Source organism: Chlamydotis macqueenii, chromosome 4 (genome assembly GCF_036417535.1).
Source record: "Chlamydotis macqueenii isolate bChlMac1 chromosome 4, bChlMac1.mat, whole genome shotgun sequence".
In the NCBI taxonomy this organism is placed as follows: Eukaryota; Metazoa; Chordata; class Aves; order Otidiformes; family Otididae; genus Chlamydotis; species Chlamydotis macqueenii.
Window position 1 is genome coordinate 16,220,262 of NC_141559.1, and position 22,370 is coordinate 16,242,631.

Here is a 22,370-nt window from a genome sequence, read left to right on the forward strand (position 1 = left end):
CAAGTTTATATAAAGAGTTCCTTTGCAAATAGTCCTTCATCTTTGTATTAACCATATTTGTTCCTCCATTGTTTTATGCCTAATCCTCTTACAGCTTTTAAATCAATCATAAGTCTTAAAGATTGCTCTTGCCTTACTTAACACACTGCTTGAAAACTCAGTAATGGTCATTTTCAGCCCTTTACTTAGGCTTATTGACTAAGGGTAGAATATGTATGTCCTTGATTTTTCTTTAACTCATTTCGCTGTCTTATTAATTACTAAAAACTGTAATAAATATGCCTAACCATTATTGTTTAATGGTTTTGCTTTTATCAGAGGTCTTCCAGCATGAGAAGCCTATGCACTTCTCTACAACACTGCACTTTGAAAATATGCTGTACCTACTAGGTTTAGTTGTGTCAGAGGGCAATTTAAATTTTATGGATCATAGGTTTGTTTGTGGTGTGGTTGGGGTGTTTTTTGTTTTTTTTTTTTAATGAAAAGCTGTTTTCTATGTAGTATGAAATGCCTGTGTACTACTCTAATTCACTTATATTTTTGTTATGCATTGTACGCCTGGGATAAAGGATGGTATCTTCAGGTAACTTGACTTAGTCATAACCTTTCCTCCACCCTTCTACAGGGAGCTTAGTTACAGCGATCCATCAGGTGCATGTTTCACTGCAGACTGAGATAATCACAGCTCCAACAGTCCCTGAAGTTAAACCAAAAGACAACCTGAAGCATTTGACCTAACAAAGAGTACATATGCATCTTGCATGCAGCAAGATGCTAGAAAAATTATTTATGGATAGCTCTTTCTACAGGCTTCTGTTAAGGGGAGACCACAGAAATGCCTCCTCTAGGCTGAAGAGACAGCACTGACAGTATAAAGAAACTTAGCTACAGAAATATCTTGCTAACAGTATTCCTCCTATCTCTACAGCTGTAGAATCAATGCTGAGTTAGAAGCTTTTGTTAGTCTTTCATTTGGATATAAATTTAATAGAAGGAACTTGTTACCTGCATTGTACCAAAATGTAATGCTGTAGAAGAGATGCAGGAGTACTGTGGTGGCTGATGTAGTAATTTATAGAGTTTAGGCCCATTATAATACCAGAAAGTATTCTGAGGGATTTAAAAAAAAAAACAAAACAAACCCAAACTTAACTACCTTTGCCTTCCACTATACACCTTCAGTTATTCAGCAGCACTCCTTTGCAACTTTTAATAATTGTGTATGTGCAACACTAACAGTAATGCTGCAAGTGGAACAGCATTGCAGTCCCTACTACAAGGCCAATACACCTAAGTAAGATGCTTCTGCAACTGAGAAGTAGAACTACAGTTTGAGAAATAAGGACTCTTATCTTGAACAGCCAGTTATTTATTTCTGGTACAGGCACGTGGATGCTTTTTCTCTTACTACAGATGATAGCAAGGGAAGTCTGTCCCACCACTGCAGTCACTGCAATAGCTAGCGATCAGGTTGTTGCTGCAATGAAGACAGTACCTCCCCTCACAGCTTGGTAGGATACCCTTACAGCACAGGTTTTAGTCCATCAAGGGAAACCAAGTACCTACTATTAAAGCAACAGAATAGCCTTTGGGAGAAGTAGATAACATTTGGACTTTAATATAAATTAAAGTAATGTTATAAACAGTTAATTACAGTTAACAGTTAATTACCTATTTATGCATTAATTGTTGTAATTAACAACAAATCAGTTTACACATGACATTCTTCACCGTTTAACTGTAATGCTCATATTGCTTTTATGGTGTTGAACATCAAGCACAAGTTCATCTCCAACCTGAACGTGGATGGGTTCATCAAGAACAACCGCAGCTTGCTTCCAGTGCGAGAACTCATCAGATGTATCCAAGCTATGGTCTTCATCTAGATGGATGTGATACCAGAAGGGAATTGCAGTGACTTGGCCAGACTTACAAATTTGTACCTAGGAATATTTAAAATATTAGTTTAATCAGTTACACCCTTTTCAAATAAGTAAGAAAACAAAGTAGTTCAAATCACTTCCATCCATTTCAGAGATACCTGCGGACAAGTAAATTCTGTGTTGAAACTTTCAGGCAAGGCGAGCAATGAACAAGCAGCTCTGCAGAACAGCAGTCAAGGGCACCTCTTAGTTTGTGTATACACAACTCACCTTCACTTCTCTGCTGGAGCTGTTCAACAGAGGGTTCATGAGATCCAACCTTAAAAGCTCTGCTGGCTTGCTCAAGGGTAGACACGGTAACGTAGAGAGATCCAGATACACGCGAACAGGTACCTAAGAGTATACACCATAACTTCAGGCATCAATAGCCATTAAAAAGTGAAAAGTTAAAATACTTAATCATAATGCAGAAGTTTGAGAATTACTGTGATGCCTGTAAGAGACAGCCAAAATGCAAAACAGACCCTTCTATCAACCCCTTTGAAATGTGACTGTTGGGATACAAGGTGATGAAGGAGATGATAGTAACAGCACAGTCACTCTTCTGTAAAGTAATACTGCATCTTTCATTACTCAGACAAAATTTCTCCCACACCAGTTCTAAGACAAGTGTTAGTTTATCTCAAGGTCCCTGTCTGGTCACAAACCTCTCTTAACTTCAACAATATCAAAAAGTTTCAGCTCTTCAGTTTTCTTGCCATTTACACCAAATCTAAACAGCTAGACAGCTGCAGGCTTTGGAACTATGCCTGGAAGACACCCACCAACTTCCTACCTTGAACTGGTTGATAAAAGGGGCTATATTAAACCCAAGAGTTGGTTCTGTTCCTTGAACGGCACTCTCCAGTAACAGAGACTCTGATTCTACAAGCATCCCATATACCAACACATACTGTGGGAAAATCTTCCCTCCACTGTGCAGTAAACATCTGTAAAATAAGAGAGATTTCACCTCTAAAGCATATCATTCAACAGTAATGAAAGAATATTAACTCATTTAAGAAAGACACACTAGTTCCTCATCTGAAGTCGAAGTGCTCATGAGCATTTGAGTTTGATCCCATTTGACCAGACAGGTTTATCATCCAAAAAAAAAAAAAACAAAAAAACAAAAAAAACCAAAAAAACCACAACTTGTCACATAATACTAAAACTATGGAACTAAGTAATCTTTTTCTCAGTATCAGTATTGGAAATGGTGATATTTCAAGATGAAGATGGTGGGATTTATTCATAGCACCAGCATCTAATACTGAAGGACTCTCAGAAATGCTTCATAAAGCTGGAAGTCAGGAAGTATATACTGTTGGAGGGCACTGGTTAATGAGGCAGCATACCCATAGGGAAACAAAATCTGGTGGGAATTTGTCACCTTTCTTTATGAGTTTAACTGAAGCTGACAGCAATACAGGAGACAGCTTTTTTTTTTTTTCTGAAAAAACACCTGAGCCTTGCTTGGTCTCTTGCTACAGTGTATCACGCTGCTAAGAGCGGCAACATGACAGACGCTTTCATTCCGCAGAGTATCAAACACCTCTATAATTCAATACAGATTGTTTTAGGTTTCCTTTTTCTATAGCAGTTACCCAGTTCCTTTGAATAGAAGCCTAAGCAGCACTACTGAATGTATATTCATGCCAAAAGATTTGAGTCTGCTGACATGACAAAAGTCAGAGTAATTTCCCATTTGTTCTTTCAGCAAAAAATCTTTCAAGTCATCTGAAGATGTATTCAAAACTTAAAGAACATAAGTTGTCTGGAATATTCTGCCATCACTAAACATGAACAGAGAAGATCCCCTAGCACCACAAAAGGGGATAAACCCGTTTCACATTTACTTTTTTTGCTGTGCATTTCCATTATTTTATTTCTCTCGCTCTACATTCCTTCCCACCCCTCCTGCTGTGGGTAACAGCAGCTAGCTTTGTTGCTGCCTCCCTGGCTGTTCTAACACCACGTGTTCATCTTTTAGAGTGCCAGTTTGTTCTGTACATGAATCTGGGCTTTTTTTAACCTTGCACTAAAAGCTACCTCAGTTATTACTAAGACACTGACTACCCTAGGAACTTCTAACAAACAAAGCATCTGATTTTCCATGCATATTCTTGCATACAAAATATAAAGAAGTCTATGAAAGTGAAATCTTGACACTTTTTTTTTTTTTAAGATATATGTATAGAATGGTCATACCAGAAACACTCTGGGATGTTCAATCCATTCAGAAAACAAGCTTTTCCTGCTCTACAGAAGCAACATTACAATAATTTTGTAGTTAAAAGGAACATTTTCAAAACTTTTCAGATAATTACGGATTCCTAGGAATACTTTTGTCCATTTACACTGTACCTGGATATTGCAGCCTTTTCCATAACCTCCTGCTGGATTAAACCTGATGTCTCTATAACATCCAAGATAATAATACTCCATGATTTGTCTGATTTGGGTCTCTGTAGCACCGCACTTTCATCTTCCAAGTGGCTGAGCCAAAACTCTAATGTTTCCTTCGGGAAATGGTTAGCTTCTGAAATTACACTAAGTGCTGCCTGTTGCTGTTCTTTCTCAATAGAACTGTAGGCTCTAACTGGTCCAAGTTTGCCAGCTATAATTGGCAGGATGGAGAAGCCTTCAGACACATCTAAAATGTACAAAGGATCAGGAGCCACATCTAGAGAGCTCTTGTTTTGACTCTCTTGGGGGTTCATCCCACTGCCATGTCCATCAACATCCATGGACTGCAAGTCCTTACTTGGATTTAATGATAACAGCACTTTGCCCATGGCAGCTTTAAAGCATTCGTGGTACGGTACATTGTTCAGCAGGGCTATTTCTGTGGATTCCAACACGCATACTTGACTGTTGCCATCCTGCTTGTTAGTTGTCTGAAGACCAGCCAGAGCATCACACAATTCAGCCTCATTGCCTAAACTCAGCGTGTCATCTTTGTCACTGAGGTCCATCCTACACTCTGAAGTCAAAGAAATCTTCTGGATCTTCAGGTAGCAGTCTTGGCAGCAAACTTCCATCACCACAGTATCCCCAGCCTTCACAGAATAATCTTGGCAAAAGCACAAAAATTTATGTTGGTTACTTTACAGCACGTGTCATGGAAGCAGCCATATATTGCTTAAAAAAAACAACCAAACAAAAAAAAGTATTGTCTCATTTCTTCATTTGTTGTTACTAGTGTGTATGAAAGGATTGTTCTAGTCTGTAGCCCACAAGCTGTGATTTGCCTTAAACCATCCCATACTAGGCAAAACCTATTTATTCTCCAAATATGCCTTTCTATGATAAATAGATATTAGATATTGAAGTGTTCTGTCAACAGCAGAGCAGAACAGAAACATACTGGTAAACAAATTGCTTTTGCTTTAAAATGCTAAATATTTACATTCTAATGTCTCCTGTAGACAAATGTAAATTTGTAGTTACACGGAAAACAATAGCTACAATTTAGAAAGGGTAATTTATTCAAAACAAGTTTTACTGGAACATTTATGGTGTACAGCTTAAGATGGTCTTTGGATACTCTCTGTGTACATTTTAAGAAAGTAAATCCACTTATATAGACCAGAATTTCAGAACAAAACTACTAGAGTTTGACAAACATTTCTTTCAATGGCAATTTAGGCTAAAAAGAGTCTCTTCCCTCTCCTACACTTTCAGTTGAACAAGTCTATGGCACAGCTGCCCCTGCTGTCTATCAATACTAAATCAGGAGGAGCTGTGGACTCCCTCGAGGGCAGAGGCGCCTTACAGAGAGATCTGGATAGACTAGAGAGCTGGGCAGTTACCAACTGTACGAAATTTAACAAGAGGGTGGTCAGTTACTGGACCAGGCTCCCCAGGGAAGTGGTCACAGCACCAAGCCTGTCCAGACGCTCCTTGAACTCTGACAATGCTCTTAGTCACGTGATTTAGTTTTAGGAGTTGTGCGAGGAGCACAGAGCTGGACTCAATGATCCTTATGGGCCTCTTCCAACTCCAGATATTCTAAGATTCTATGAAACAGGAGAATGGGTGAATGGAGAGTAGAGGCTGCTGGAAATAACACTGCTACTGTGTGTCGTGGGAACAGTAGTCAAGTTGAGCCCAAAATGGAGGTTAAGGCATCGGTGGGAATGTTTAGTTTTGTTTTTGTGGCAGCAGCAGCTAGCAATTCCTACCTCACCTCCCCCACCTCCCTTTTGTAAGACACATCTTGACTAAGCAGAGCCAGTCAGTAGCCTCATATTTTGGAGTTGCTCCACAATGCATTTAATTCAGTATAGAAAAAAAAAAAAAAAAAAAAAAACAACTAAATGAAAAATGTTCTTCCAGATTTTAAGCAGGTCCCTTTTCTGCGTCATAGCACAGTCCCACAAACAGGACCTGATGTAGGGACTGTGCACTACAGTTCAGAAACATGATCTGGAACCACCTCACAGCTACTTGCTGTTGAACTTCTCCTAAGCCTATCTGCTGCCACTTCCTAATCTCTCAGATAACTTAACTAGCTCAAAACCAAAATGAAACCAAGGTAATGCACTATAACAAGAAAATCCACAGGACATACCAAAGAGGCCCTGCACAGGATAGACTGCCTGCTCCCAGCAAGTTTCCTCATTGGGACTTGTAGATAGAGCGTGCTCATCATCAAGCTGTAGTACAAACCACACCACAATAGCATCTAGTATTCCTCCTTCAGTAACTGGCAGGTTGAGCTTCCAGGGCCTTCTAGTTGCAAGGCTTTTCAGCTCCTGACCAAAGTGGAAAGACAGAAAAAGTCTGAGAAAGTCTTCTTCCATAAATAAAATTCTTATTACACTCATTAAGTCACTCAAATTTCTGCATCAGTCCATGAGGGCACCCAAACAGAAGCCTGAAGTTAACAAGCCGCTACAATACGAATTATTATTAGTACTGACTAGCATAGGAACTGTCTTCCCACATCCAAGTGCAGTTATGCACACAACTAACCTGCGCCCATCAGCCATTAAAGCAAACACACACTGCAATGAAGGCCTTAGACTGGCAAAGCTTGCCTTATAAGTAATAAAACCAGAGCCAGTCTTTTGGGCTGGATTCAAGCCAATGCTTAGGCACACGCTTCACTTAAAACCCGCGTTCAATCAGTTCTAGAAATACTGTATGTAAGCACTGAATTCGCTCGAACAGAGGTTTGGCAAAATCATCACAAAAACACCAAATCAAACATCTTTGAGGATATTTTCTCTGCCACCTGCGCTATCGGCTTTGTGTAAAAGCTCAGGCATGTACAATTTCACAACTGTGAAGAACTAAGATCTCCCCTAAAGGGATCAAGTTATAAATACTCTAATACTCCTAAAAAGTTTTGAATATTTAACAGGAATTAAGTCTTCTTCTGTGTACAATTTATTTTCCTCAGTAATTACCTTCTCCTACCAACATTAACAAACATAAAAGGCCCAGCTCAAATGTACGTAGTTCTGCTATATACCAATTAACAGGAGGTCAATCACAAGGGACCTAAGATTCTCTTAGTCACAACCCTTCTATTTAATAACAGCCTTGCCTAAACATTTATCAGCTTCCTGATCTACTTATGGCAACATTTGTCCTCTCTAAGTTTCAATCTTAAAATACAGAGGACAAAAGAAAAGTTCCACTCCAAGAACATGAGCAGCTCTCACACACTGAATTTTTTATTTTTCCCTTCTTTATTCTCATTCTATGTTCTCCAAGAGTTGGTCTGCCTTTTCTCTTACAATTGAGAGATGGCTGGACAATACATGTGTCAGAATTACTGGATGCTAGTAAAGTTCATAATGAGATCTCATTGCTCTTCAATAAAAGTGCTTTGCTGCTAGCAATTTTTTTCCATATATCCTCAACTGGAGAAGAGAAAAAGAGTAGCAAGTTGAAGCTTTGCTGGCAGCAAGCCCCTTGAAGCAAGACAGCAAGAGCACAAGCATGCATCTGTTTCTCAGTTTCTGGGAAGTTATAGCTGTTTAGAAGTGTATTTAATATTAAAAATATCCTATTCCTCAAAAGCAGCAGGCCCAAGGTTCTCATCCACTATTCTAGTAAGTGTAGTGTTGCATCCCTATCTTGTGGCACATAACACTTAAAACCCACTTGAAGGCAGTTATTTCAGCTTTCTCTGCTCCCTATCATGCTGCTTATCTCATACTTACTCCTCACATTTGTCCCCTGCATAAACCTTTTTCTATTAGTTATGACAATTACGGACTCTAACAGCTCTAGCACATCAGGATGGCAATTTATCAACTAGTGTAGTTAAAAGGATAGCAAAGAAAATAAAGAAACGATGCAGGAATAGGCAGTAAAAAAACCAAAACGATGCTATGACACATATATCCTCTGAATGGAAAAAAAAAAAATTTGCATTAAAAAGAAGTAAATAGGACTACAAATAGAAGGAAAAACTACAGAAAGAATGCAGTTATCAAGTTTCGTATGTCTTGATCCAGATTTTCTCAAGTATTCCACATAGTAGCTTCTCATGAAAATTAGGAAGAGCCAATACCTGTAATTGTTGGCAAGAGCTCAGTTCCTTTAGGGCCTGAAAGCAAGACTGAGCTTTAATCACTGGCTGCTGAGGTAAACACTCACTTCCACTCCCAGTGGCACTGATCTGCTGCCAGCAAACATGTACCCAGGTAGTACAAGTGTCTGCAGCCTGTAATTACAGCCACATCTTGTTCCCCTGCCTGGGAGGAACTGAGCTGCTGCAGCTGCTAATAGCAGTAATAAAGTAATCAGCGTAACTCAGCTGTTTCATTTCTTTTTTTTTTTTTAAATTTTGACTTATAATTATTTCTCTGATCTGTACTGATGTCTTCAAAGCCTCCTATATAATTCGATTTGAGAAACACTGTTGTACTGTATTTTAAGTCTTTTTTCTCAGTTCTGTCAATTTAGGTCTGACTAGTTAGTACAAGCAGAATAAATACAACATCCCTCTCATTCTTGAAACACAAGTTTAGAAAATAGGTCTTTGAAATTACCGTACTAGTGCTAAGTGATTTTGCATCTGAATTTCAATCTTTAGTAGGTAATTCTGCTACTGCCTGTAAATATAGTAGTTTTTTTTATTCTAACAGGAGCACAGACAATTTTTCTTTTTAAATTTTTAGCTACACTGATGGAACATCCACATGTGGCCATGACAAAAACAAAAAAACCCAACAAAAGTTGAAATACCAGTGTTCGGAACTGCCATATCTGCCCAGTCATAAAAGTAACAACAAAGAGTAACCTATGATTCCAAATAAATTAAGTACATTTTCTTCCCCTTTACCTTTACTTATGACATCTGACCATTTCATGACAGGAACACGTCACTAGTTTAACTGAAACTTCAAAGCAGGAGTTATGAAACATGGTTTAAAGTGCAGCACTGTTCTTTACTCTCCAAAGTTACCTTTACACGTCTGCCAGCAGGCAGATGCTTAAGAGTAGGCATCTCAGATGAGACTAACAGTTTCTTACTGATGCTAGAAGCAGAAGTAACATTAGGTTACAGAGAGATCACTCCCAATAGTATACTGAAGAGCCTTATCCTATTTCATTTTTCATCTCAGGATGTCAGACACGCCAACTAGGAAAAGCTATTGATTCAGAAACACTGAAATTCCTGGCCAAGCAGCAGCCAAGAATAATTTCATTTATATAAACAGAATCTATTTTAAGCTCTGACTCAATGCCAACTCTTCACCACAGGTCAATGAGCAAGAAACACACCAGAGATCAGATGTATCATCTTTTTAGCATGCTCAGCTGCGAGCGCCTGAGGTCCTTACCTTACACTTCAGGACTATTTAGTATACGCACACAAACGTATTTTGTGCAAAATACACAAAATAATGCTACCATATTTTAGTATGTTGTATTACAGAAATACTGTAAGATACCAAAGGAGCTGAAGGGTTCAATCAAACTCATTAAACAGGATAAGATAATTTCTTCATCTCCTCTCTCTTTTACACTTACCCATCAACACTTACAGTTTTACGCCAAATGTAAAATACATCCTTTCTCTGTTGTCTTCAAGAGTTTTTCGAAGACTCTAACTTTAGAGGAATTAACTAAGTCAGCTCCACAACTGCATAAGTCATTTAAAATGGGTCTATTGCGTTCTCCCTCCCCCTCCCTGCACTCAGGCTGGCAAGTTGCTTCGTCCTACGCTGAGCTAGTTTAGCTCCCTAAACAACATCAAACAAACAAAAAACTCCACCTTCAAAAACTCAGAGACTGTCACCTGATGAATCACATCACCATATAACCAGACAAGTATCAAAACCAGCGGAGAATTTAAGTGCAGCCCTGACAACTTTGCAGTTGTGAACTGTTCTGAACTTTATCCCGGAAAGCAAATAAGATAAGAGGCTTTTGTTATTCATCAACAGATTACTTATAAAAGATGTAATAAAAAAGAAAATCATTACCTGCAGATTGTTGAAATCTACTGTCATTACTTGGCTGGGTTCTGTCAGAGGTACGTAACCTCCAGGAATACGACTGAGCTTCTCGGTGGTATAAGGTTCGACAGTTTCCTCTGAACCAGCAGAAGCGTATGTTGGACTAAAGAACTGCACTGAATTTGACAAGCGCACACCAGCAATTTCTTGTATTCCCACTCTGGGAGTAAAGGAAAAAAAGGGAAGAAATGAAACTTCAAACAATTTGACAAAAAACCCAGAGGAAATTCTTCCCTGGCTGGCTAAGTATTTTTAAATGCACAAAGTCTAAGAACAAAACAAAACAAAAAAAAAAAAGAAAAAAAAGAAAAAAAAAAAACCAAAACAGAAAAATTCCAGGGGGGTTTTGTTATGTTCAGAGCAGACCTAAAGTACAGAAAACATACAGTACTTTCAAGAATCAGAACTGAATGCTGTCACTAGAAATTGAGAAAAAGCCCAACATATCCTTTGTCAAAGGGTAGAGATTTTTGCCCCCTGAAGCACAACGCCTTGAGTCTTGACAGAGAACTAGAAAGAAGAATATACCCTGTAATAATTAGAAGAAATAAAGCTTTTCTGCTGCTGCTGCATTAGATAGATATGAAGGTGTTTCTTTTAGGTGAATAGAATAGTCAGAACAAAGGTAGACAGATATGCAATAGGAAAATGCATTTTTTAAAATCTCTTTGATGTAAAACTTTCATTTTTCATTACCTTTATACATTTATCAAACACCATCTACGCAGAATAAGGCCCTTTTCATGGTTACATAGGTGAAAAGAAAGGCTTAGCATTGATTTCTTGGTGGAAAAGACTTTGACAACTCAGAATATATGTATCCTCTCTTGTATGACAGAAGATCAATTAGGTTTCTAGAAACAACCTTATACAAAAAGCTTCACAGAAGAAAGAATGCTATAACTGCTTTAAAACAATTACTTACATACACTGTCCATCTCCTCAGTTTGAGGACTTAAGAGTATGAGTCAGGAAGTTACATGAGAAATCTTGCACAAGCTACACTTTATAGATTTTTCTGAAAAAGTATATTTGTCTGTGAAGGACTTCAGGCTTCCCGTTTAAGTGACAGCTATAAAGCAAATCTACATTCTTATTGTGAGATCTAACACTCAGAAGTTCAAATGACAACTAGTTAAATTTCTATTTCTAGAACTATTTTTAATTCTGAATCACTTTCTCAGGAACCTCCCCTTCCTGCACAAGATCTCCACACAACTGAAGTACTGAGGCCTGAGCAATAGGCCCTGAATCAAAGTTGACCTCTAGCTGAACCTCCCAACCAAATGTTATATTAGTATCTGATCATTAGTAAAACATGTATGATCATTAGCGAAAGATGTAGCTTAGATAAAATATAATCACTAGTAACTATCTTTCCTTGTTTAGAGGCAGCTTGTCAAGGCCATGAAACCAGGTGTCCAACCTTATTTGGAAATATGTGATCAAGGCCAAACAGATGAAGAGACTCCCTTGGTTCCCCTTTAAGCCCTGGCCAGGCTTGGGGTGGCACCTTAAAGGAGAGTGAAACCAGACGTTTCCACATTTGAAGTTAGGTAAGCTTGTTTATTTAACAATATAAAAGCTAGACTCTCTTGCAGCGATTTTGGAGACCTCACCTACGAGTGGACACACTGCGTAGGACCTCCCAATTGGTGGGAAAGGTTCTCCAAATCCCTGCTGTAACCAAGGCTCCCCAGCGACTGCAGATCCGGATGATGGTAAAGTATTAGGGCAATTGGTGATGTGTCCTTCTTGATCGCTATAGTTCACCATATGAAGTAATGATTAGGTGCGTTACCATATTTTGCTTTATCTTTGCAATATCTAAAAAATATAGCATTATCAACAATTACAATCTTCTCACCTGCTCAGTGAAGTAACTTAGATATTTTACCAAGGATGAGAATGTATTTCCCTTCATTTGAATCTGAATCTATGCATTATTTTAAAAGAAATACTACAACTAAAACAGAACAGCTGCTGTACAAGGCTTATATTGTGGAAGAGGTCAGCAGATTAATACGTTGGCATGAACCCTTCTGGCTTCAATACATAAGCACAGAAGTAAAGCCACTTTACTATCTCCGTTTCTGGGGCCCAATTGACTAGAAATTAAACATTAAAAACCCTGAAACCTGCAATTCTTACAGTGACTTAAATTAGTAAACCCATATTTTATTCAAAATGACTAAATGTAGATGCACTAATGGAGCAGATCTATGTTCTCCTCAAATATTGTTTTACTGTTATGTATGACTCTTCAAAGATACCCAGTTCAAACCTGAAAACCAGTACGTAGTATACTCTGGTATCTTAAAAGTACTGTGGAAGTAAAAATTTATCCTTAATAGAACTCAAGTCTTCTCACAAGCCTGTCAGTTCATTTGTTCTTCTAGAGGTAAACACATTTTACATGGATGTGAAACAACCACTTCAAAGACAGAGCAATAACTTCAGGAGAAAACAAAAGCTAATCATGAAAAAAATAATATATATTATGCAACACCATGGAGAGTTAGGCCCTATAGTCATTCTAGGGAACACAAGCAGTGAGTATAAGCACCAGCTACAGTAAAGAAATATTACAATTGTCACTAAAAGACCAAGTAATAAAGTTACAATAAGGTGTAAACCAGCACAAAACATTTTGTAAAGTTGGCTTAAGTGCACTAAAAATAGAATTACAAGAAAACTAATATGATTTGTCTAGAATTTCACTACATTCTAGGGGAAAAAAAAACAACAAACAAACAATCAGAGCACAAGAAATGCAGCATAACTTAAAACTGCTAAAACAAAAGGGACAGAATACAAAGCAGAAGGTCAGATCGGACGCAGCTAGATGACTGAGATGCAAGATTATCAACAATTGGAATGAAAAGGGATTCCCTTTCAGTAAGATGAATCAGTGTTTGATAATAGATGAAATACTCTTAAATGTACTTCAGAAAAAAACCCACCTCAGGTATGCATACATTTCTGGACTCTATATCTACTTATAATCACTCAAAAAACTATATCATGAGGAAAAGCTCAAAGAAAAGCTGTGTTAATTATACACGACAGAAACTGTGCTGGATTATATAAAAAGCATGAGAAAAAGAGATACTTTCACACTACTATTTCATTAGGCGTCCTGCTCAGAATAAACCATCCAAACTCCAAGTTTTGCTGTAGACCAGGAAAATACTTAAGGAAAGGTGGAGACAGGCACACCAGAACCATTCAGAGATCTAGGTAGTTCAAATCTGAAAATAGGCAAGTGTTTTAGATAAAGCTTAATAGCACTTGTTAAAACGGACTTCAGACAGGTATTCTTACTGGAGAAATAAAAGGATCTCAAACTGTAAAGGAAATTTAAAAGTGACATTTTTCTTCTTCCTACAGGATATAACTAATTTGTGGCAATCATTTCAGTCCTGCTAGCCACTTGACCTTAAGCTATACTATTAGAAGGGACTGTTAATTCAGCAATACAAAGTTACAGTACATTAACTTTCATCCTGTTTAAATTTTGTAAGAAACAGTCAATGCCATGTTTCAAGTCAAAAACTTATCTTCTAATTAATGAATAAGTAACTTCTAAAAGAAAGTTCTTCTGTGACCATCTACTATGGGAACTTCTGTCACTGATGATTACTGATGTAGCCTGGCTATTCTTCATTCAGTACACTGAAGCTCCTGGAAAAGTTAGCGTTCTCTTTAATTTGCAAAAAGATTAATCTTAAACAAAATACACCAAGTCCAAACCTCTCAGATAGAGACTAATCTCCATACAGTGATACTGTTCCAGAAGATGAGAACAAAAATCAATAAGAAAATAACTGATACACAGTCAGAATTGGTCTCAGCAAAGAAACCCTACTGTATGCTAGTTCAGAATTCGGCAAGGCACATATTCAGAACGACAATGCTAGGCGAGGTTGTTAACGCCTAGGCTTTACAAAGTCCTGTCCCCATCTTTTAAAAAGGTTTGATCCAGCAGCGAGGTATGGGGCAGATTATGAAGAAGGTAAAATGAGGATAAAGGCCATGTGTGAATCCAAAAATCTCCAATTCAGAAAATTAGAAGTAATTTTACTATTAAGAAATTATATTTCTTTAGTATGTGTTAAAAACATGTATTTCAGCACAACTGAAAATCAAGAGTTTTTGATTAAGTGATCCAGAAAGTCTGAACCATAAAGGGAGAGGGGAAAAAAACCCAACCAACCAAACAAGAAAAACCCAACACCACACATACAAAAATAAAAAAAAAGCCTGGAAAAGGAGTGAGGAGAGTGAAACATATCCTCAGCCATTCAAAAAATAAACAGACCAGTAAATGAAAAATCCTCAATAAAAACCACCAGTCTCTCTTCCCAAATAACAAATATGGGTTCAAATCGTGCTAGACTTTAACCATACCTGTGATGTCTGCGGATCTCTTTGCATTCCACTGCCATCCCAAATATTGTAGCACTTGCAGGAATAACTCTGCCATAATCTCCAGTACTGACATCTTGATTTTTAGGCTGTGAAAACACAGATAACAAACATGCAATGAGACAGTGATGACCTATTTCTACCATTGCTGCAAAGCCTAGGTTACGTATTAGTGAGCCATTCAAGATTACAGTCAAAATACCAGTAAGTTCTCAGTGACTAGTGATGTCTCTGGTCTTGTCATTCTATTCATCCATTAAAGAAGTTTCTTAAATACTATGTTGCAATATTTCCATGTATCAGCTTTACTTATCAGTTTACTACTTCCTCTGTGTTTTTTAAATTTGTACTCTGTTAGAACATACTGAAACATTTGAGGACCTTTCCTTTATGCATCATTCCTATAATGAACACTAGGGGTCATCAGTTTCAGTTCAATACAATACAAAATGCCTTCAGCCAAGTAAGACTTCTAAAAAACTAGTTGGAATCAAGACAACATCAAAATAAAATAGAAGTTTTTATATTTCATAAGGTCTAACAGAGATTAATCCATATAAAAGACTCCTTGTCATATTAGTTTACTTAATGTATACTAGCTAAGATGCAAAATACATAAAGTAAAATCCAAGAGACCCGGGGAATCGTTCAGTCTTCCAAAAAGTTCAAAGTTTGCAAAAAAAAATTAAGAGCATATACATCAAATTATAATTGACCATTTCTTAATGATATTATAAGAAATAATTCTATCATAATTCAGCATTTTCTGCTTAGACTGACATATCTTTCTCCTATTAGTTGGTATCTCAAAATGACTACATTGCAATCTAACTTGCAGGAAAACAGTGTCGTTAAAAACACACACAAATCCCTTCAGTGTTACTTATAAAGAAGGGGACAGAAAAAGAGGAAAAAAAAAAGAAAGGAATGAACAGTGATCAAGAGTGAGCCATCTCTGTATGCTGGAAGGTTACACCAAGGCAACACACATTGCAAGCAGCTGTCTACTCACAGCATGAGCTCACAGAGGTGACAATGTATGCAGCTGCCTCATTGCTTCTCACCAAAGTCAATTTCATAGAACAAACCCAGATCACTCATTTTTAAAATATCAATAGGTATGAAATATTTACAAGACAGTTGTTCCTCACTGAGGTATGTGTGTGAATACGTGCACATGCGCAAACACACAAATATATATGCATGAATTTATATCAAACAAAACAGGAATCCCATTTATACATATGTACCCACATCACCTACCTTTGGTTGTAAAAGCAGATGTTCCCAAGCATGTATCAAGCTCTCCACAATTCCTTCTCCAAATAAACCAGCATCAACTGTTTCTGTGACAACCAAGGAAACTCTAGATAAGAAAAAGGACACCATGAAATATAACGTGTAACACACATTCCTATTAACAATCATTCTTTTAAAGAAAAAACAAAACAAAACAAAAACCACCACACCAATGCAGGCTCAGAGCAAAACTTTCACCACTGTTCTGAAGTTTCAATACAGATGGGCAAATTAGTACTTCCAACAAATTACGTGTTTTGAATTGTTGTTAGAAGTTATTCAAGATGCAGATTAAAGAGAACAAGTATTGAGCAAGAGTTTATCATAAAGCTTCTTGTTCAGTGTTCATAAATAAATTGTGTGGGAAGAATATAGCCAAAACAGGAAGATGTTTCATCCTGGGCACACACCCAATGATACTGCACAATATGTATTTTGTCTTAATCTTGTGCAAGAGTATGCATCCATGCATGTGTGTTACTATATTTTTTTTAATTAGTTTTTAAAAGTACAATAAAATTACTACGCAGACTAACAGACCCTAAAATCCTAAATGTTTTAGATTTAAACCAAAAAACATACGACATGATAGACAAGACATTTCCAGAACAGTAACAGTTTACTCCTGCGAGGTGACTTCCAGTATCTCATCATATGACAGTTAACTGTAACTCAGCTGAAAAAATTAGACAAGGCTTGACAGGCATGCTAAATCATGGGAGTGTCATAGTTTCAGATTATAAACCTGTACCACCACAAGATACTTTTCTAAATGTTACTAATTAAAAGTAAAGTGGATTATTTAATCTGCATCCCTAGTAGAGAACCGAAGTAATAAACCAGTGCTTCGCATATACCAAATCAAACAAAAATCCCCTGAAGATTTCTACCTGCTAAAAACTTACAGATCCTCCTGAAGAACCCCTGCTGAATGGGACAGTGAGCAAAGAGCAGCAGGGTAGCATAAGAAGTCTAGATCACGTAGACTGAACGCTGTAATGCTGATCAACTTGTAATTCGTCAAGAGCAATTCCAAGCTGCTGATTTGTCCCAGTAACTCTTACTATGTGTTAGAAGACAATACTTAATATTGGAAAAATAAGCTGCTTCATTTTCCAAAGCACATGGATCTCTGCTATATAGACAGGTGGGCAGATGTGTATATACAACAAAAAGCTCAATACAAACACAGAAACTTATTCTCACAGGGCAAGTTACAACACCCTTCCACTGAGTTTTACTCCAATATCCAAAGCCACACTGAGAGCCTGACGGATCCTTGCCATGGCAGGGTGCTGACATTCACAGCTGGAGTCAGCCCAGCCACCACCAGCCTTCCAGATGCAAACAACCAGAAACCCACGCAGACCACACGGTACCTTCTCACCTCCAAACACAGTAGCACTCTCCTTAGGGGACAGAGGGGAGGGGAAGTTTTCCCTCACTCCCTGACCAGAATAGGCAGACACTCTGCGATTTCAGATCTCTCTGACAAACACAGAAGTTGACATGGAGTTGCAAGCATGTGGTATGTCCCAGAAACTGTTTTCCTTTGCAGGTCCTGTTACATACCTCCATCCTATTCACGGGCTGCAGAAGTCAGCCACAAGTTGTTAAGTATAAGAGTATTTTTAAAAATCACTTTTCTGATGTAGTGATCTAATTTCTCTTTTCCTATTGCTTCAATGTAATTGTATTTTTCCCAAAACTCCCATTATCAAAGAATTAAAACTCCTTAATTTATGTTATTGCATATTCTACCACAGAAACTAGTACAATCTAAAAAGCATGTTATCATTTCTGCACTGCTCTATAAAAACATAAAACATGCAGAGAACCTTCTGACATTACGGTTAATATCACAGGCAAATTTATTTCCTCTTAGGCCACCGGGTATTTTCTGTTTTCTTGGAATTAAGAGCAAGTTAAAAATAGTATCACAACAGAGCACAATAACATACCTACCTTTCAGGTATGTGTTTTGGAATTTCTATATCAAGTGACTTCAAATGCAACAGTTTGATATCTCTTTCCATATTATTCGCTGCCACCACATCACAGGCAAGTTCATACATCGTTTTTGATAACTCACAGGCATAGACAAAAGATGCTCCTGCCTTTTTTGCAAACATACTGAAAAACAAGAATCAGGGCTTTTTCCCCTTCAGTTTAAATCATTTTAGGTAAACCATAAGCAGACACTAAATCTTCTTAAGTTTTATTTCTACATCCGCTTCATATTTCTGAGGTAACAGTTCAAGTCTAAAAATTATCATTAAGTGAACTAATCTATCTTGTGTGAAGGCTGATATCACACAAACTGATATCCTCTTGATATGCTATCACAAAAAAACCAAAACAAAACAAAACAAAAAAAACCATATAGGTAGCATAAGGATACTCCCCAGCTATGCTAAATCCACTCTTTGTACTACAGCATTTTCATACAGTAACTTTCTACACAAAAGGCATCTGCATCAAATAAAAAAAACGGGTTACAAAAGTACTACTAAACACTAACCTCCACACTCTGTGACTCCTGAAAGCTTTGCTTCCTTTAAGCTTTTGTCTCAATAAAGGCATGAAAGTAAATTATTTTTTCCACTAGCAACCAAGGTTTGTTAGACAAATAGGTTTCTATTAAGTTCATGGTAAATACGCACTTATGACACACCTCAAGATTCCAGTTCCTGTTCCAATATCAAGGACAGATTTGCACCCTGAGCGGACAGCATTCTCAATTGCTTTCAGATAGGTAAGATTCCTCTTGCCATCATTGAGCATGATGAAGTGCCAGCGTTCTACAAGCCAGTTTGCAACGCGGTAAAAATTCTCCTTTGCATCAGCAAAGTCTGGGTTAAGCTTCACTGCTTTATGGAAATATCCAGCTGCTTCATCTCTAAACCCCATTCTATAGTAAAAATGACAAATAAATAGAAAGCACGCATTCAGCTGCCAAGTAGCTGCAAATACCTGTAGGTCTGTAAAACTTGAAGCAAGTTTTTGATACCTATAGCATATTCTCAAATCAGACAGCACTGAAAAAAAACCCCAAATCTATGATATGCAAGAAACGTGCATTTTAATACAGTGCTGGGGCAGTTGTTCCTTAAAAACAAACAAACAAAATAATCACAAAAAGTAAACCTAATCAAAACTATCTAGATCCAAAATCTATGATTTCAATCTTAAACGTCAGTCTCAGAGGAGCTTAGAACGCTGCACAATAGCAAAGCACCTCGTTTTGCATTGTCTGGAGAAAGCAGGAAAAGAATGCTTTACACTAATAAAAGCAACTTCAAATCACTTATGAAGAACCCTACAAAGTACTGTATACATGACCAGCTTCTTCCCTGCAAAGGTCTGTTATACACGACCTCAAGAAGGACCAGAATTAAAAGACAGTATTCAAAGCCAGTTATTTTCAGGGACCTAAAAGCAAAGAAAATAAGAACTTCAAAAACTGTAGGTTAACAACAACTGTAGTTAACACAGTGACTCTGAACAATTTTGGTCTCTTTTTGTTTAGTAATTCCTTAATAAACTGTTAGAAAAATACCTGAAGGCAGTGCTTTTAAGTTTTTACTTCAGTAAAAGTTTTTGTTTTTTTTTTTTACTTTCTATTTTAAGCTGACACATAGATTGAAATTCAACAGTACAGACTATACAGCATTAAGCATACACTTGCATTCACTTCTTTTGAGCACATTTTACGTGCTCTGCTCAATTGGGTATTGTTTATTAACACACAATACTAAAAGTGAACCTTAAAAAAAACCTGAATATACATTACTACAAACCTGAAAAGATGTTCTCCCATACTATTACATATCACTTCATCATTTGGATACAGTTCAAGTGCTTGTTCGTAACAGTTAAACAGATCTTGGATCCGTGACAGAGAATCTAGCTCTTCTGCCCATTTAAAAAGCGTAAACTGAAATGTTTCCTAGAAAATAAAACAGACACCAGAGTTGCTGGCAGTTATCAGAAGTAGGGAGCTGAGCCCCGAAAACATCTGGAGGCATCCTGACATGCACCTGAACATCCTCATTTCCGTAAGTAGCAGCATACAATTGTTTGCTATCATCCCAAGTCAGCTGGTTCACTTGAAGAAGCAGAAATAAGCTCTGATATCCACGCAGAGTACCATCACCCAGCAGCGTACACTAAGAGCCTGCGTGTACACTAATGCATGCTATACTACAAGCCAATACTAACAAAGCCCTACTTTTATTAAACTTATTTGACACACACAGACTAAAAGAAAAGTGCATCAATTCCTTTCCTGTAGGCATACACAGCTTATAAAACAAGTTATTGGCTGTCTCCATTATCAATGTTTTCTGCTTTTATTTTGAAGACTGCATAGGAAAATCACTTACATACAACAAATCACAAGCACAAAACATGTCACAAAGCCTCAAGAGGAATACTGTAAATAAAATTATTTCACATAATTCAAAGAGTACTTACTTTGACACTAGTTTTTAATTCAGGAGCCAGATTTAGTACCAGGAGATAGTGAGCATATGCAGTTCCAAAATCCTGGTCCTCCAAACAATGCTGAGCGCTCTGCAAAGACCTGGAAACCAATTCTCGCCTGCCAGCTTCCTGACCACCTCTGTGGTTACAATTAAATTTAGCATTGGAGTTCAGCATTCTGAAGGATGTAAATATTTGTTCTTCCTAAGGGAAAAAAAAAAAAAAAAAAAAAAAAAGAAAAAGAGAGAGAGAAAAAGTGGTGTATACTGTCAACCAATTGCATGCAAAGCTGACAGACCAAACATTTTAATTTTCACTGGCATTAGTAAAGACATCCTCCCTCCCTCTAAAGCCTAAGCATTCAAAAACATGCTCATCTTCATGTCATCTGCAATTATATTAACTTTAAAATGAGTATTCACCATTCAGAAGTAGTCTGCACCACGTTTATGTCAGACCAGGTCCTGAAAACAGGCTACAGTTCTTCATTTTTTAAATTAACTTTTGTAATGCATATTTTAGCATGTCTCTGACCAAATAATTTTGCACACTTCATTTCATGTGCTCACAAGTTTCATAATTGCCCACAAAATCTGTAGGTTAAAACTCTTCCACTTCAACAACAGTATCTTCATAAAGCAAAGACTCCCAGAAAAACAGCTAACAAGCTCACACAGTCAGTTTTACATAAGGTAAAATTCTTCCCCTTAAGAAAACATTAAAAATTTATCAGAATCAATATGCCAATTTTATAACTGCTTTGGTTACCACTTTTAATGCTTACCTACATAAAAGGGCCTGATATCGCCTTCAGGATCTTCAGATGTACCCTAAAGCTGAAGAAAGTGAACGTTACGTGGAGAGGGACTGTGAGAAACACAGCACCATCGCAACTAGACTTTTTTTTTTCTTAAAAAGAAACATCTCCTTAAAAACAAACATTTTTCTTAAAAAGAAAAAAAAAAACAACCCAAACCACCACACCAAACATCGGCCACATCTCGAGTGGGGCACAGGGGCACGCAAAACCAGGGAGGGCCGTGCAAACCCGCCTGCCCCACGGATTTGAGGACCTGGGGGCAGAGACCAAGAAGGGGCCGGCTCCTGCCGCCGGAAAGCCTCGCAGGCCGCACTACCTCCAGACACTGCCCCACTCGCGGGGCGAGCCCCAGAGTCGCCGCCCCGGGCGCAGGGAAAGCAACGGGGCAGAGTGGGAAGGTTCCCGTGCGGCCGGGGCCAGAGCACCGGCTGCTCCCAAGGCCATCACCTGCTCGGCGCGAAACAGGACTCCCAGACAGCCGCCCCACACGCCGCAGACCGCCGCCATCTTAGTGCCGGGCAGAAGTCACCACGCATGCGCAGGGCGGCAGGCCCGGACCCGGGCGTGAGGGCGCGGCCTGCGGTGCTTTCCCGCGCTGCTGGGGGCCGGCCCCTGGTGAGGGGGAGCCGCAGCGCCGCCGCTTCCCCGTCGGCCTCGGGGGTGCCGTGGGGTGGGGGCAGTCGGGGAGCTGGTTGTCCTTCCCTGGTCCCCCGAGCAGACAGGAGGTGCGCGCCTCCTTACCGGGAGGGCTCAAGGACCGTAAGGCCTAAGGCGGGATTCCACACAGGAAGATTTTAAAAAACATTTTGCTTCATCTTTATTTCTGTTCAACTTTTGGCAAGGGGTTCTGCATCCCCCAAGCTTTTCTCCACTATTTTAAGATGCAGACATTCACTTATCCTTCATTTGCCTAAAGGAACAGCTGATATG

The 22,370-nt window shown here is 38.3% G+C and overlaps 1 protein-coding gene across 3 annotated transcripts; it reads right to left on the bottom strand.

The window, feature by feature from the left end:
* Positions 1-1,587: 1,587 nt before the first annotated feature.
* PRMT9 (protein arginine methyltransferase 9) lies at positions 1,588-21,952 on the bottom strand. Of its 3 annotated transcripts, none has more exons than XM_086747851.1 (14): positions 21,888-21,952; positions 21,405-21,456; positions 20,612-20,824; positions 19,936-20,084; positions 18,810-19,046; positions 18,101-18,268; positions 16,100-16,202; positions 14,819-14,925; positions 10,376-10,568; positions 6,499-6,682; positions 4,290-4,998; positions 2,719-2,872; positions 2,154-2,276; positions 1,588-1,943 (listed from the first exon to the last, which is right to left on the bottom strand). In XM_086747851.1, exons 3-14 carry the CDS (start codon positions 20,795-20,797, stop codon positions 1,728-1,730), a joined length of 2,529 nt encoding a protein of 842 aa, XP_086603977.1. In that variant the 5' UTR covers positions 20,798-20,824; positions 21,405-21,456; positions 21,888-21,952; the 3' UTR covers positions 1,588-1,727. The 3 variants fall into 3 exon arrangements, with proteins under 3 accessions (XP_086603977.1, XP_086603978.1, XP_086603976.1); XM_086747852.1 differs by having other exon boundaries at positions 21,405-21,487; positions 21,888-21,925; XM_086747850.1 differs by lacking the exon at positions 21,405-21,456 and having other exon boundaries at positions 21,888-21,951.
* Positions 21,953-22,370: the final 418 nt, after the last annotated feature.